Here is a 16,759-nt window from a genome sequence, read left to right as displayed (position 1 = left end):
GCAGCCTCTGGTAGAGAAGCTGACCCTGCTTTGGTAAAGACCTCAAAGCCCTGTTTCACACACACTCACAGCATTGTATGGTGACCTCCACACAACTCCAGGCAAACTACTACTGCTGCCCAGCTGGTGGGTAAAAAGTTTGAACTGTTGCCAGTACACTGCGCTGCAATCAGAGGAGTGATTGAGTGTTGATACACCCAAGCAGAAGGCTACAATGGAGCACCTAAAGGGAAAAAGTGGAGTATTTTTCTGTAATTTAGCAGCTTTTCTCTGCCTGTGGTGTTTGAAATGATTAAAGATACACAGGGGGCCTCTCCAACTATTGGCACTGGGTTTGCTGTTAAGCTGTGGGATTAGATGTCTCTATGTTTTCACAGCTGTCTGCCATCTGGAACTAACTGCTTGGACTGGGTGCTCTGCTTAAGACTTTAGCCTGAAATAAAGTCATGTAATTGTGAAACATGTCACAAACAATAAATAAGTGGCTTTGGAAGAAATTAATTTAGGAGAAGATTTATGAAAAACAAAACCAGTTTCAAGGCTGACAGATGTGGAAGAAGGAGAAGAATTAGTTCTATAGGTAGAATATTAGAGTAAGCAGAGCTTCACATTCTTCACAGTCAGTTGAAATAAATGTGATCATTATCAATAATTAATCTCTCACTAATCAAAAACATTCCTGCAGCTGTTTTTCATTAATTGGAAAATACTTCATAAAATAAATGCTGTGCTTTTTCCTTCATTTGCTTTCAGGCTGGATGTGGTTAGCTGTGCAAAGTGTCTAAGACAACAAAAAGTCAAATCATTTTGAAGGCCATAGGTTTTTATATTTATCCCTATTTACAGTATTATTAGCTAAGGATCTTAGCTAAAAATAATTTTAAACACTTTAAAAAATTCTTGGGAAATAGATGGTGAAGAAAAGGTATTGGGGAAAAAAGTGTAATAATAATTTTCATATAAGATAGCATAGCCTGGTTCCAGTTTGTGCCTTTTCCAATTTATTTTCTTATCAGCATGCCTGAAAGCTGCAAAAGCATTTTGGCACAAATCCCTTGGTGTATTCATGAGACTACCTGTCTCATACACAGTGAGCAACTCCTCTTTTAGCAGTTTTGGAAGATTCACTAGTTACAGTCAACGTTTTAGTACTCATGTAATAATTAGACTCAAGCGTGTCCTAAGAAATCCCTTTTACTTCTACTTGCTCTGAATTACCTGAATAGAGATAGACTAGCAAGGAATGGTTTTGGTTTAGGTGACATTGCCCACAACACAGTACACAAAGTGATGAATTATGTAAAGTCCCTGCCCTGGAAATCTTTGGGCACACATTTGCATACTGACTTACCTGACTTACTGAAGGCAAGATTCTGCTCCAAGAACAATTTGGTTTGTTTTGATCAATAATTCTTATCCCTGTGTCATGATTTGCTATCTGCCTTGTGGTACTTAAGAGTTTTAAGTCTCTGTTGTAAGAAAAGTAGTAGTCTGAGCACTCTCCCAACCACTTCCTCTCTCTTTCACTCAATTTTGAAGGCCAAATTGTTGCTCATAAATTCGGTTTCTCTGTATTGCTGTACTGCAGCTGAGTAGCAGCCACAGCTGCCACCTAAAAATAAAAATTTCCATCTAGCCTTTGTGGCTTTGATATAAAGCCTTGGACATATATTTTAGTACAGCATAAAGTAGAGCTGTAAGGAGTTTTCTACAGATACTGTTTTCAACAGAAAGCACTGGTGACAATGTTTAGATAGAGCAAGGAAGCTAAAAATGTATGAACCAAAGAAAAGGAACTTAGATGTTTTGCAGCAGGGATAGAGATCAACCATGATAGTTATGGACTTCCTCTGCTTCTGGAGCCTAGTGTAGATTTCTTTTTTTTTTATTTTTTTTTTTGCATGTTTCATCTGAGGAATATTTTTATTCTTAGTTGATAGACTTGTGATAATCCACATAAAACTGATATCCATCTTCCTGCTGAAGTGACTTCATATTTGATACCACCTGTTGCAGCAAGAAGAGCATGGAGTGGTGTCATGGCCACAGCAAGCTAATGGGGACTGAGGACTAACCAGGGAGAAAAATCCCAAATTCACTGCTCTCTGGTAAAACCATAGTTGCTGTACACATGCTTCTTCTAGTCATGGGTATTATAGAGGGCCATGAAGTCAAGGTGCTTAGCTGCTGGTCAGTCCTGTATGTGCAGAAAATAAGCCTAAATGAGCAAGATCTATTGACTCTCATGTGAACAAAATTAATTTCAAGCAATCATCTATTTACATTTTAGTATGCCTAGAATTGTATCTGCGGTACATTTATACCGTGTAAATGCTATACAGGGAAGAAGTCATACAATGATTATGACTGTGGGAAATGTCTTTCTTGGCTGCATTGCTCTGGTAGTAATGTGAGATAGGAGTCTGGGTTTTGTAACTGCACTTGTGCTTAGTTTGCACTTGGATTTACAGGGAGCAAAGCAAAGAGCTTCATGGACCAATTCACAATAATGTTGTCACTCCAACTCTGCTGCCTGGTTTGCTGCAGAAGTCAACATTTTAGCTCCCAAACCTTTAGTTCTAAGAGATGAATGAAACAAATAATTATAGATGAGCACTTTGCATGTTCAGGAATGCAGAATTTTAGGCAGCATCGTCATAGGAGGTGTGCACAAAGCCATTCCTATCAGTATCACAGTATATCAGAGGTTGGAAGGGACCTCAAGAGATCATCAGGTCCAACCCCCCTGCCAGAGCAGGATTGCTTAGGGTAGTCCACACAGGAACGCATCCAGGTGGGTTTTGATAGTCTCCAGAGAAGGAGACTCCACAACCCCCCTGGGGAGCCTGTTCCAGTGCTTTGTCACCCTCACTATGAAGAAGTTTCTCCTCATGTTGAGGTGAAATCTTCTATGTTGTACAAACAGCAGTTTGTGGGCTTCAAATGGAAAGTGGCACCTCCTGAAATATAACAAATATTCAAAATTACAGGTGAAGTTAAATGACTAACCATAATGGTGAATCTTCATAAGATGCTTCTGCAAGCTCAAACGTGAGGATATTGATCTTTCAGAATGCTGCAGGCAGTGCAGAGCAACAGGTGCCAGTGCACCAACCCTAAATCATTGATGTGTGTTTGCAAGCTGTTTAGTTACATGGAGGAACATGGATGTTGTATTTCATAAACATTTTGAAAAGCAACATGAATTCATCATTTTTAATGTTAAATTCAGGTAAGCAATAAGCCTGAGGCTTGCTAGGGAGAGAGCTGCCAGGTCACCTTGAAGTTTTTCAGGAAAATGTTCCAATTCTCACGTTGAAGAAAAAAATTATTCTTTAGGGTAGCTTTCAGAGTTGAAAGAATACCTATCACAGGTAATGAGGAGAGAAGGAAAATTTAGATGACTAGAGTTGACTAAGGGGATTGCAAGGATGTTCAGGGAGTGGCTGAGAACTGCTTGTGGATGGAGACAAAGTTTTAGGAAATGAATGGGGGATAAAGCTGAGGAAGCCAGCAATCCATGGCACAAGGATTGAGATATTTACTTACCTGAAATGTGTCAAATGGAATTATCAATACCTGCTAACTAGTAATAACAGGATTAAAGACCTTTTCATGGTTCAGTCATGAAACAAGTAGTTCCTAATCCTGTATTTTTTTTTTGGCAATGATGGCTTTAAATGAATTTTTTTTCACTACAGACACTAGACACTATGCATATCTTCCCCATTAAAAATACAAATGGCTTGAAAATGCATGAGAAAAGCAAAAATGATGCTTCTGATCTTCAAAAATTAATTAGATTGAGCTCATTTAATTGAAGAAGGTTTAATAAAATATAATAATTTGATCAAGCAGGATTTTTTGTAATCTCCTGAAAGTAGTTGTTTATAAAGGAAGAGATTGTCAACTGTAAGAAATTGCTGCTTACTAAGCAATAGCCAGTAGAGTGGTTCCTGTTATTTATATAATTTAATGTACTTGCCTAAATTATTTTTTCTTGGTTAAGCAATTAACCATGTCTTATTATTACTTGTATTTGTTTCTTTTACCTTAGGGAAAAAAAAACATAACGTATTTACTGGGGAAATGCACATTGACAAGAAGTGTTTGTTGATATTATTTCAGAAGCTTGATATGTCTGACACTCTCTAATCCTTGTTTTCTTTTGATATTAATGCTGGATCATACATCAGTTTACCATAACATCCAAGTTTTATTTAATATCATTTGTGAAGCTATAAATGTTATTACCAGCCGGTGCATTTCATATTATTCAATCTGGATCAGTTATTTTTACTTCAGTTTTGAACTCATCGCCAAGTTTTGAATTTCTAACAGTAAAGAACTTTTTTTCTAAGTCAGACTTGATTCCCAGTAAAGGTTAATCATTGCCTTGCTTGTGGTATGAAAAAACCCTTCAGCTTTATTGCTTTCTACAGCAGAAATCATGAAGTGGCTACTGCTAAAAATCAAAAAACGGCGTTAGTTTGGGGACTCATTAGGGAAATCTATTTCACATGGTAATTTAGAAGCAGAGAGAAAAGCTTTCTGGTTAGGATTTTCCCATAAGTCATTTTTCATAGAAGTATGAGGAATGATAAATGACTAGCCTTTTATAATGGTCTTTGGTGGAAATGTATTTACTTCATGTTACTATCCTTATATCAGTGTACATTGATGAAATCATATAAAAAAAAACATGTATTATATGTTGCTTCTCCAATGCTGTTAGCTGCATTTTCCTGATGTGGATCAAGATGGTGCATAACTAGTCTGATTTCAGTGTTAAGCTGTGCAAGCACATTGTAATTTAAGAAAAAAGTAAAGAAAAAGGCTACAAGTCTGAGATGATAGCTGAAATACCAGTCTAGTCACAGGCACTGAAACTCAGGAAGATGAGGAAAGAAGGAGTACAGACAAAAGAAGATGAAGAGCATTATTACAGGAAATGCTGGTAGCTGTAGTTCTGCTTTATATACCCATCTGTAGCTTTTGTGTTGTTAGTATCTTGGATGTTTGTTTCTTGTTAACCTGAACGGGGAAAGATAGGGCCAGTGAGGAAATTCAGGACAACACACATCAAAGCAGTGAAGTGCTTGAAGGTCTCCTCACTAGTAGGAGAAAGGCAGGTCCATAGCCTGTTGTGGCAAAAATCTGAGATTGTGATGATTGCCATGTCATAAACCCTCCTTGTCATCACTAATTGCCTTCCACCCTTTTTGCCATCATCATACCCCTCCAATGTTTGTTTGTTTGTTTTTCATTCTTCCCCCATCCTCTCCCTTTTTTTCCCTCTTTACCTTTCTTTTATTGCACTTTGTCATGAAGCCTGGACCTCAGTCACACAACATGAGTGAATTCTTTGCAGGAAAGTGAACAAGAAAAGGCAAGCACACACAAGGCTGAGAAGTGGCAGTAAAGGAGGAAAGGACAGTCTGTCTAGTCTCTTACTTGCAGGAAAAGGAGGAGTGGTCTAGGCTTGAAAATAAAAGGGCATTTATGTATCACACTTGAGGTAAAATATTCGTGTGTGTCAGAGTCAGAAAGCTTCAGCAAGTTGAGAAAAGTTAACATCAGTCTGCTGTTTATTTTGCTTCTCCAATATGTTATCACACCATGATATAAAGCTGGAACTTAAGTTTCTGATGCATGTACTGCATGATATGTAGTTGCAGAAGTGTGTCTAATTTCACAGCTAGAAAAACAGATGATGTTATTAGATAGAATGGAATTAATAGAAAATTTCTTTATCTATTCAACTGATATAAAACTTATCTTCTGTATGATTCCACAAAGTGTAATAATATTTCCTAAAGCGAATGGAAACATTTCAACTGGAAAAACAATTTCAAAGGAGGAATTTAGCTTGGCATAAGTATTAAAAGTTTGCTTAGTTTGTCCAAATTGATAGTAAAAGGAAATATTAACCAATGTTGGTGAAAACTCAGGTTGAATTATTCTGTAGACTTTTCTGAGCCCAAGGAAACTATATATTCAGTGCTGAACATTCATTTATATCTACCAAAATGTTCTTTTTTTTTTTCTCTCCATTCCTCTTACCTCATCCAGATTTATATTTTTGAAAACAACATCTACTATCAGCCTGATGTAAAGAGCAGCTCACTGCGCCTGACATCTTCAGGAAAAGAAGGAATTATTTTTAATGGAATTGCAGACTGGTTATATGAAGGTAAGCCAGACAAAAATGTCTGTATATTAAAACAGCTGAGAGGTTCTTGTACAGACCCAACGGCACAAATCTATTCATTTCAGAAAATGCTATGTAAGGATGGGTTTGGTTCTGTGCCTTCTCATTTTCTTGCAAGATTGCCTTTGTACCTATTCATACTTTGCATTGACTGTTTGTTTCGCATACAGCAATATTTTCTAAGAAAAAGTGATTTGTTTTTAATCAGAGTGTATCAAATGCATTATGAACACTAGGTAGTATTTAAAAGATGCTGTAATAGTGAAATATCGATGTGGGTTATTGCTACCAACTTCAGTGGGGCTGGCATTTCAAGCAGAGCTATTCAAGTAAAACTAAATCCCCTGTGTGTTTTCCTTGTCTAGAATAGCTCCCTATGTATGTAGCTATTGTGGGATTACAACACAAGTTAGGAGAGAAAGGATGCTGCTGCTTGTGTGAACAAGAGTTGTGATGGAAGGCAGCACAGAAGAACCATAGCACAGAAACAGCATTGGCTGCATTTGTCTTTATGCTGCTGGATAGAGAGCAGAAGGTGATCAGAGATGGTACTGCCTGAGATGGTACTTCTTTTTGTGGTTGGTGTCCTGTGTGTTAAGTATGACTCATGAGAGACTCCAGTCCCTCAAGCCAAGCAGTACCATTGTGTTTGACTTGAAAAACATGCCTGAATTCAAACTGAGTGTTTGACAAGACCTAAATGCATCATACTGTTACTTCCACAGTGAATGCTACTGTTGCATAAACCAATCTGGGCTAGACCCCTGGAAAACTTGCTGTTGCTAGCAAGCAGTGATAAAATAGTGTGGAGGACAGCTCAGACTGTGATATCCTCTGTGTTCTGAAGCCAGCTAGCTTCTCTGTACTGCCATAGATTGTTTCTCTCTGTATGCAAAATCCTTTTAACAGCAACAGAGAAATAAAATGGGATCAGATTATTGAGTTCATACAAGAGCTTGAAATAACATTTCAGTTGTTTTATGAGATCCAGTAATTTTATAGATCAATAGCTCAATGTTAATACTTGGTTAGTGAAGTACATAGCTTCTCATATGTAGAATTTTGCAGGGCAGAGTGCTTTTTTAGGAATGTCATAATGCCATACAGCAAGGAATTTCAGTGTAGTCTGTCTGTACCTCTTGGCATTCCCATTGTTATGAGCAGATAGCTCACATCAGGATTTTTAAAAATCCCTGCCCAAGTAAACTCCAAAATGAGACCAGTAATTTGCATCCTTTAGTCATATAAATGTCTGTGTCTGATAGTTACCCACTTCCAAGGTTGCTATTAATTATATGAATTGTTTTGATGTGGCAGCATATTTCAAAACCTAAGGACAAAGGACATCTTTGGAATGGAATATAGTTTTAGATGCACTTCATATTCTTTAAATCTAACATGACTGCATGACAATTCAGGAATTTAAGCCTATATAGCTAATCGAAGTTGAAGCAGCATATCAAGCTTTTGCCAAAACAAAGCAAAGTTAGTAAGAGTCACAGTCATGGATGCAACAAGGCAGTTATGGCTCCAGTTCTGCAAGGATTTTGAGGATACCTGTTCAGAAGAGGGCTGCCTATGTTTCTCTTCTCCTTGGGGTACAACTGATTGCAGCATGGAGCTGCAATAAACAACATGCAGTGAAGGATCAGTATAAAACTCTGCATCACAGAACAAAATGTAATATGAAATTCTTTTAAAAGCGTTCTTCTCCAGTCTGCAAAAGATCATAAGGATATCACAGGATAATTCAGACTGAAAGGGACCACAAAAAGTTACCCAATGTGAAATGTCATTTCTGGTATTTGACAGGCATTTTAATTGAGCTGTCTGGAAGGGGTAGAGTAGACCACATCTCAGAATTATACAGATAGAAATTTAAGACATATTTCATGGAAGAAGTGTGAGGATTTTTTTGTATGATTTGGACCTCTATATTCATAAGGTCCACATTTGGAATGTAAAGAGAATCAAAACTTTCACACATGCCAGTATGCTTTTTTTAATCTAGGTTATATTTCAGCTTAACTCTGTATCTCAGAAGCAGTATTTGACAAAGGTTGATGTGGATGTTTTGTGTCTTAATATTGTGAAAGATCAACAAAGCTGTTGATGAAATGAAACACTGTTTCTTTAAGCTGCAAATGTTTCATAATGAACAGAGAAAAAGAATGAGGTATCTTGGAAAGAACAGGAGCAGCAAGCCAGAATAATGGCAATGACGCTTGTCTGAGGTTATGCTCCTGCTTCTCTGTGTGTGCCTGTCATTCCTACAGATACATTTTATTAATCAATATCTGAGGACTGAAAGGCTCGATATACATAATTAAAGTCGGAGAAAAAGGGAGTTCTGTCTGTACACACTGGAAGACCACAGTCCATGTCTGTTGCCATGAATGAATATACTGCTTCTTGTCCATTAACCAAAGTTTAACTTAGAACCATCTTCTACTTTCAGTGGTATTTTTAGTAGCATTAGAAGCTGAGCAGGCCAAATGCTGTTCAGATAAAGCTAAAAGATTTTCAGTTGAATCGAGAACTGTTCCTCCTTTTGACCTCATTTGTTTTCTTTTATCCTTTGCCTGAGTTCGTTATTAGTATTTTACCTTGCAAAACATCTGGGAATAGCTTTTCCTTGTGTGAATAACCTTGTTTGAATGCAAGCAGCAATATTTTAAAACAAACACAGATGTGATTTCTGCTATCTGATATTCACCATTCATTCTCTGCTATTCTCTTGTGTGAAAGGTTTTAGTTATCCTGCTGGGGAGAGAAACATGACCCAGAGTAGTATATGGCTTTGAATATAGGTCCCAGCTTCATTGCATCTAACCTTAGATAATTCAACCCATTAAGCCACTCAAAATTTTCAGAATGTGATTTTCACCTTGGAAAGTCTTCATTGACAATTTAAGTGGCTTTGTGGTTAGACTCTTAAAATATGAATGCAGTTGGGTCTTTGTTCCTGGCAGTATTCTGTTCTTAATTTTCCCTCCAAATTCTTCAAGTGTAAATACAAAATGCTCACGAAACAAGTCAACGTATCAAATGCATAGTGAAAAAGAAATCTTTTCACAAGTGGAAAACAGACCTCTGAATTTGAAATTGGTCAGGAGCTGCTTTTCTGGGATTCTAGGAGTTTAGGTGCTGTTTCTATGGTTGGTTCTGTTTTGTTTGTTTTGAATACGAAATACAGTGACAATAAATGCAAGAAAACATTGCATCATATTTTTGAGAATTACTTTCATTTGGAAAATCAAACAAAATTTTTATAAAAATGTATAGGTTGGTTTGGATTTTCCAAAAGTTGAATTGCAGAAAAACTGAACTTAGTAAGAATTAAACATGACTAGTTGACTGAGACAAAAAAAATCAAAATATTGCACTCCAAAAACAATCACATAAATATCACTGCGTGAGGATGTGCATGCTGCCAGGTACCACAGCTCAGACAAATCAGGCATAAAGAAGTTTTTTATTAAAAGAAAAAAAAATATTGACAATACTAAAAACCCTATTAAAATGGTCCAAATAATTTAAAAATTAATTAAACACATCTAACAGAATGCAAAAGAAGTAAACATATGATGGTTAGGATTATCTTTCATCTTTAGACGATATATTGACATCAATGAAAGTATTCATTTGAGGAAAACGGTTGAAGTTTGGTCCTTTGATATGCCTTGTTGTTCAAACATCCAACCCAGGATAATGCAAAATTACTGAAATTGCACCAGATGCATTTTAAGTAGGCACAGAAAGAACAAATCAGTGCCAACTGAATGAGCTGGAAACTATGTGATAATTATTTTCATGGACCCTAAGGAAATCTGATTTTGCAGAGGAACTTCTTCATTCTCACATTGCCCACTGGTGGTCTCCAGACGGTGAAAGACTGGCATTCCTCACCATAAATGACTCTCTGGTACCAAACATGATTATTCCCCGGTTTACTGGAGGTCTGTATCCAAAAGGAAAGCAATATCCCTATCCTAAGGTAAGATGAGTGTGAATGCAGCCCCCACCTCCTTTTCCTTGTTCAGTGATGGTATTCAACCATATGGAAGGAGTGTCTCTAGTTAGAGACTTGTTTTGTTCATATTGCACTTCAGCAAATATTAATCACACTTTTTTTTCCTATGAACTGTTAGACCTTTTGCTAGAAATAAGCTATGAAGTGAGGGAGCAGCAGACAAACTAATTCATAGTAATTTAACCTTTGATATATGCCTTGGTAAAATCAATCCACCACTTCTGAGAGAAGATTAATATGTCTGAAGGACTGCACAGGAAAATAAAAAGATACTGTCAAAACTGCACTGGAGTAATATACACTGTGTGCAAAGCAGAGGGCATGGTCCATTGCAGTTACACAGATCTCAGTAACTCATGCTGTTATTAACAAATGTGCCAGTCTGACCTTGAATAAGACAAGCTACAGAAAAATCTTTTCCTAGCCATCAAAATGAGAAAAATAATAACATATGAAAAATAGGACTATCACAGAGTTTCAGAAGACTTAGAGAAGGGTTTTTAGATTCCTGCTGGAAAGTGAAAGAACAGCCCAGACAGGGCTCATGTCTGAAGTCATTCCTCACTTTCAGGGGATTTCCTCATTAGGTGCCTCCCTAGCCGTCACTTTTGTGCTGAGCTCCAGCACAGGTATTATATTCCAGTTTAACAGTTTATCCATCCCTTGTGTGCAATTTCAAATTGTCTGAGTTCCTTTCTGACAGGATATGTATGTCTGTAGGCATTGTACTTTGACATTTCAAGGGGAGTTCATCGAAGGCTTCAGAAAGTGTTACTGTATATCTGCTTCTGTTTTCTGGTGATGGGTGAACAGTTAGGCTGTACCAGTACTAAGAAACGATTATATGCAAATATGATGTCTTTGTACTATGAAATGCTCTAAAATAATGGAGTAGCAGTATTTTCAGTGGTAGTTAACAAGCTTGCATTGGCAAAACGCCTTGAGTGACACAGCAAAGAAAAAAAAATTCAAAGTCAGCTTTGTAAACAAGAAATGAGTAATTCCATTTCGTGAGCAATTCAGCATAAAAGTGATACACAATACTACTTCAGTAATCTCATTAATGAACAAACATTATCTTTATTTAATGTCTCCATTTAATGCCAATTTAGCTACATCATTAATTGGTAAAAAAGCTTGTGGTATAGCAACAGAGATGAAAGAAAAAATTTTGGTCTTTATTATAGAACGAAGCCATCAAAAAATTGTGTCTATGATTAAAAAATAAAATGAAACCTTCATGTGTTTGAGACATGTTCATCTGTGTATGTGTCAGACACACAGATTGTATTTTAAAAAAAGAGAAAAAAAAAGAAAAAGGAAGTTTAAATTTTATTGAATGCATTGAGGGCAAGGTAGGGTTTCAGTGTAAAGAGTTCTTGTACTACTGAACAAATTCAGGTATTAAACAAAATTTAAATTGTCATGAGGAGATTTTGAGTGGCAGAGGAATTGTGGCTTTTAACTGTCAAGGGAGAGGTGTGGATGTGAGTGATTTTTACTCAGGTAGGAGAAACACCTTCATCTGCCCAAGTCCACTGCAGGCAGTGGGAGCACTTGGTGTTTGCCCCAGACAGCTGTAGACCCACTGCTGTAAAGCTCAGGCATATCCACGCAGCAGAGTAGGGCACACAGCAAATACCTGTAGCAGAGACAATGTGCTGGGAAAGTGCAGCTTTGAACAGAGATTAGATCAGGCTGGCAGCCTGTGTTGAGCAGTGTCATGTCTGGAGCAGGGCTGGGGATGGCAGAGCTGGAGTAGTGCTGTACATCTGTATCTCATGTTCAGGGGCTAGCACAGATCTGGCCATGCCTGCTGTGAAGGTGTGTTTTGGAGTGTCCTTCTACAGCTCATCTTGATGTTGGATAGTAATCACTCCTGGCAGCCCTCCTAATGAGGGTACTTGGATACCACTATGTAGTTAATGTAGGGTTTAAAGAATATAAGGAGACTGCAATTGTGTCCTGAGGACTTGATCTCTCAGTGGTTTTCTTCCACAGTTTTTAATTTGTGCAAGCTGTATTCATGCCTTTGAGAGACCACATTATTTTGGAGGAAAATGTAAAAGTTTTTATGAAAGAAAAAATAATTGCTTAAAATCCAGGAGTGTAATTAAACCCATTATCAAAATTTTTTTTTTAGCACTACTAAAAATAAACAAATGCCACTTTCTTGCACCACGTACCGCTCAGAAACAAATGCAGGCAGCTTTCAGAGTATATTTTTAGATAAGTCTCATTTCTAAAGGTGTATTTCTCCCAAACTATTTTGCATTTCTAAATACCCCTGTGAGGAGCCAGATATACAACTTTATATATAGTATATTATGATTAGGTCTGTATTAGCAGTGGTTTTACCTTGTTCTGTATTACACAGGGGCCAGCCCTATTGAGACACACTTTTCATCCCCAGTATCCCAAGGATGCTATAATGGTTTGTGATTCTGGTGACTTATGGGAAAAAGAAGCTTGAATATGACTCATAGCCAGCCCTGCACATCCTTGCGTTTTGTCTCCAGCCCCTTTCTCTTCAACTGAGGAAGCTCTCATAGTAATGAGCCATGTTTCTGGGAGAAGAACAAATTCTGACTTCGTGTAGATCTTCAGGATTTAGCAGACTTTTCCCATTGGATATATATCAAACTGCCATTTTATTCTCCTTTAGCAAAAAGAAGCATCTTAGAGCTGTCCTGCCAAAGAAGCTGGGTCCTGAAAGTGGCAGATATATAGGTTTCCATTTCAGCAAGCCAGGGAAGGAAGTCTGGGGTAAAACTGTAAGGGGGTGAGGAATGTTATCCCACATATACAACAGCTTTTTTTGGAACAAGGAAAAAGAATGTCTGAAAAAAACTTGCTGGAGGCTGGGTTTAACTGCTGGTTTTAGGAACCAGCAGTTGATGTATCTACTGCTGCTTGCACCTGACTTTACTGAACTGAAGCAAACTACTTGTAATGTTGGTCCCCTGATCTGTACAGGAAGGTCTGCCATTGATAAAGCGCAGTGAGAGAATCAGCTAATTAATGCTTCATTTTTTTAAACTAACTTATATGGCTGTGAAAATATTTTTTAAAAATTAGGATTTTTAAAAGGTAATAATACCTCATTATTAAAAAGGTAATGAATTATGTTAATGAGTGATTCTATTTAGCTGACACTGATTCAGTGCGTCTAAAGCCCCTATCTTCTTTTTTTCAAAGGCAGGTCAAACAAACCCAACAATAAAGCTGTTTGTAGTTAATCTGTATGGACCAGCACATACACTGGAACTGATGCCACCTGACAGCTTTAAATCAAGGTATATAATTTAATTGTTTTGAAACTCATGGTTAATTTAACCTGACTGTCTCTCAAGCTAATGATTGCTTTTTTACATCAGCACAACACTTGCCTTTGATGGGAATCCCCATAGATGAACATAATGATGATAAAATACAGCTGTATTGGATTGCTGCTCCTCTTAAAAAATCACATGGATCTCATATTTAGTCATGTCTGATGCCCACAGAAGCTCCAATTTACTTGAAATAGATGACATTAAGAATCTTAAGCTATGGTCAAAGGGGCTGAGCACCTCCCAGTTTCTGAGGTCCTTCAGTGCATTTACTCCCAGATGTCCTTGCTGTGTGCCAACTTGCTACTTTCAGTTTCTGAAATGAGATTGCAGAATATAGAAGTGTGTTACAAATGCACTGAACATGAAATCAGGGTGGTCCTGCATTTAGAAATATTTTGAACTTTTCAAATCCATCAAGTTACAGAAAGTTGATTCTTATCACAGCTGACAAATGCAGTGAAGTGACAGAAGATGAGGTGTGATGCCACAAGATCACATAGACTAAGAGCTGTACTGTGATTTTCAGGAGAAACTGTGCTAATTTGTAAGTCCCTTTGACTTTGGGGCTGAAGAAATGAGGTCTGCCTACAACCAGTGAATCTTCTGCTAAACTTACTACCTTAAGATGAGCTCCCAATTACCTGCTCTTGCTTTGAAATGCCTTGAGACTTTTGTTTAAGGGCAAGAAAAATTTCATCCCTTCCAAAATGCGTATTCAAGTTTATAGAGTTGCAGGTGGATAGATTAAATCCCTATTGTGATTTCAATGCACATGCCAATGATTAGCATCTTAATTCTGTTAAAGAGCATTAAAAATTGTCCTTTGAATGTCAGAAGGCACAAAGAAGTGAAACAAGAAAGCAATATATAACTCCATCAATCCACGTCCACCCCCACCAAAAACAAACACTTTTACAAATGTTGTTAGTGTTTCACTCTAGAATTTTTAGAATCATTCCCTCTAGATTTTTCAGATTCCTTTCTTCCCAGCAAACCTATAAGTAGATTCAATAGAATGAATATTGGTATCCTAAAACTTTAGGCTTTTTGCAACTTGCAGCTAAAGGCCAGCATTAGCTCAATTTGAGGAATTTCTTTTGTAAGCCTTGTAAGAGGCATCTTTCCCAGATTTTTGAGTCCTTGATAAAGATATTGCTGCTGTTTAATTGAAATAATACTCACGTTTAAAATTCTGTTTTGCTGCACTGTCAAAAGACATAGTAAAACTATTTATACCTGGAGAAAAGTTAGCTTCATCTTATTTTTAGCTATTAAGATATAATGTCCATGCCATAAAATTTAGAAAAACAATATAGCTGTCTGCCAAATATCCTGTAAATCTTGCTTTCTGACTCTGGATTTGAATAGCAATCAGTCTTCACACTGTTCATCAATCCATATATATTCATGTATCAATATATAGACAGTATGAGGAATGAGCTTTGAACAGAGTTTTCTCTGAGAGTTTTGGGAGAATAAATCTTATGAAGAGCAAGTGAAGGAGCTGGGGCTGTTTACTTTGGAAAAGAGGAGACTGAGAGGAGACCTCATTGTTCTCTACGTACTACCTGAAAGGACATTGTAGAGAGGCTGCTGCTGGTCTCTTCTCACGGGTAATTAGTGACAGAACAAGAGGGAGTGGCCTCAAGCTACAACTGGGTAGGTTTAGGCTGGACATTAGGAAATATTTTTTCCCATCAAGAGTGGTCAGGCATTGGAATGGGCTGCCCAGGGAGGTGATTGAATCACCAACCCTGGATGTGTTTAAAGGTTGTTTGGATGTGGTGCTTGGGGATATGGTTTAGGGGGATGGACTTTGTAGAGTAGGGTTATCAGCTTGACTTGGTGATCCTGAGGGTCTTTGCCAACCTGAATGTTCTGAGATTCTGTGATTCTAGAGTGTAAATCTTGGAGTTTGTTATGGTTGGGAGGTTATTTTTAATGAAAGCAGTAGTTCTAGTGGTGAAGTCTTTTCAGTGACATTCTAATCAGTCCATTATGGAGTCATTAGTAAATAGGTAGTGGGTGTGTTCAGAGTTAAATGGAATGGGACACTATCATACATAGTTTTGTGGATCTTTCAAGGCAGAAACGTTTTGGAAATTGTGTTGTACAAGTCGTAACCAGCCCCTGTTAGGGGAGAGATTCACTCCTATGTGGAGAGGCCACATAAATGGGTAGGGAATGAGGTTTCTGTAACTGTAAAAAGTAACATTTAGATTCTCAGGTCTCACCAGACTCTGTGCAGTGTAAGACTTATGAATACAGAAAACTGTTTCTCTGACTTCTGGGGCACTGGAAGCTTGATATAAGATTGGGTAAATTCATTTTTCTGCCTTGATTTATTGCTTGCAAGTGATTCTATAAAGCTCCTTAGTAATATTTCCCAAGTTTTGTTCAGGTTATTCTGGTATAAAGTTAGCAATAACATTTGTAAATATACTCTTGAAAGTTTTATTCTGGGGGAAAAAAATTAGCATCTACTGTGTACTGTTAATGCCACAAAAAGGCTAGCAGTCTTCCTTTAAACGTGTTGGTTTATACTTGGCAATTACTGTTCTCCCCTTGGTGTTTATATTCCATGTGTGCAACTGCATTCTGTTTTCTTGTGTTTTCTTCAGTGGCAAACATGATTTTGTACTGCAGGGTTTTTTTTTCTCATTAATTCTAGAAAGCCAGTGTACATGTAAGATGAAATATGTGTGCATTCATACACTGCTAGCCCCTGAAGTTCCTACTGGAAAGCTAATACTTGCCTCCTGCTGCAAATCTTGAAAGAGCAATATGGTGTGCAAGCCCTCAGCTCAAACCACTGTAACTTGGGACACCTGAAGAATCCTTTTAAATAGTGATATTTAGATATAAGATATTGATACAATATTAAGAACTTGCATATGCTGATTTTTCAAAACCCATGCTTGAATTTAGACCTGTCAGGCAGAAAAATGTAATTGCTTTTCCAAAGTGGAAAGAAAAAGTGACATAACAGATGAAAGAAGTTGCAGTTGAGTTATTAGAGCTGTGCCTCAGTATAAGATGAAAAGATTTTTCTGCCAAAACTGTGTGTTGGGTCTTGAAAGTCTCAATGTGGGAATCATCCAGTCCTTGCTTACCCTGTTCTTAGCCTTAGAGAGCAAGCTGTGTTACTCTGCACTGGTCCCAGTCACTGCTGAACAAGAT

The 16,759-nt window shown here is 37.5% G+C and overlaps 1 protein-coding gene across 4 annotated transcripts in view; it reads left to right on the top strand.

Moving 5' to 3' along the window:
- The window catches only part of DPP10 (dipeptidyl peptidase like 10), a 225,999-nt gene that overhangs the window by 165,524 nt on the left and 43,716 nt on the right, over window positions 1-16,759 (top strand). For all 4 annotated transcript variants that reach the window (XM_054381326.1, XM_054381325.1, XM_054381324.1 and 1 more), the window contains 3 exons: window positions 6,073-6,193; window positions 10,054-10,208; window positions 13,443-13,540. In XM_054381326.1, the coding sequence (XP_054237301.1) occupies window positions 6,073-6,193; window positions 10,054-10,208; window positions 13,443-13,540 (374 nt within the window). The remainder of the gene's footprint in view (window positions 1-6,072; window positions 6,194-10,053; window positions 10,209-13,442; window positions 13,541-16,759) is intronic.

The sequence above is a fragment of the Indicator indicator genome, chromosome 5, assembly GCF_027791375.1.
Source record: "Indicator indicator isolate 239-I01 chromosome 5, UM_Iind_1.1, whole genome shotgun sequence".
In the NCBI taxonomy this organism is placed as follows: Eukaryota; Metazoa; Chordata; class Aves; order Piciformes; family Indicatoridae; genus Indicator; species Indicator indicator.
Note: the sequence above shows the minus strand (reverse complement) of the source record. Positions and strands in the feature narration are given on the sequence as shown.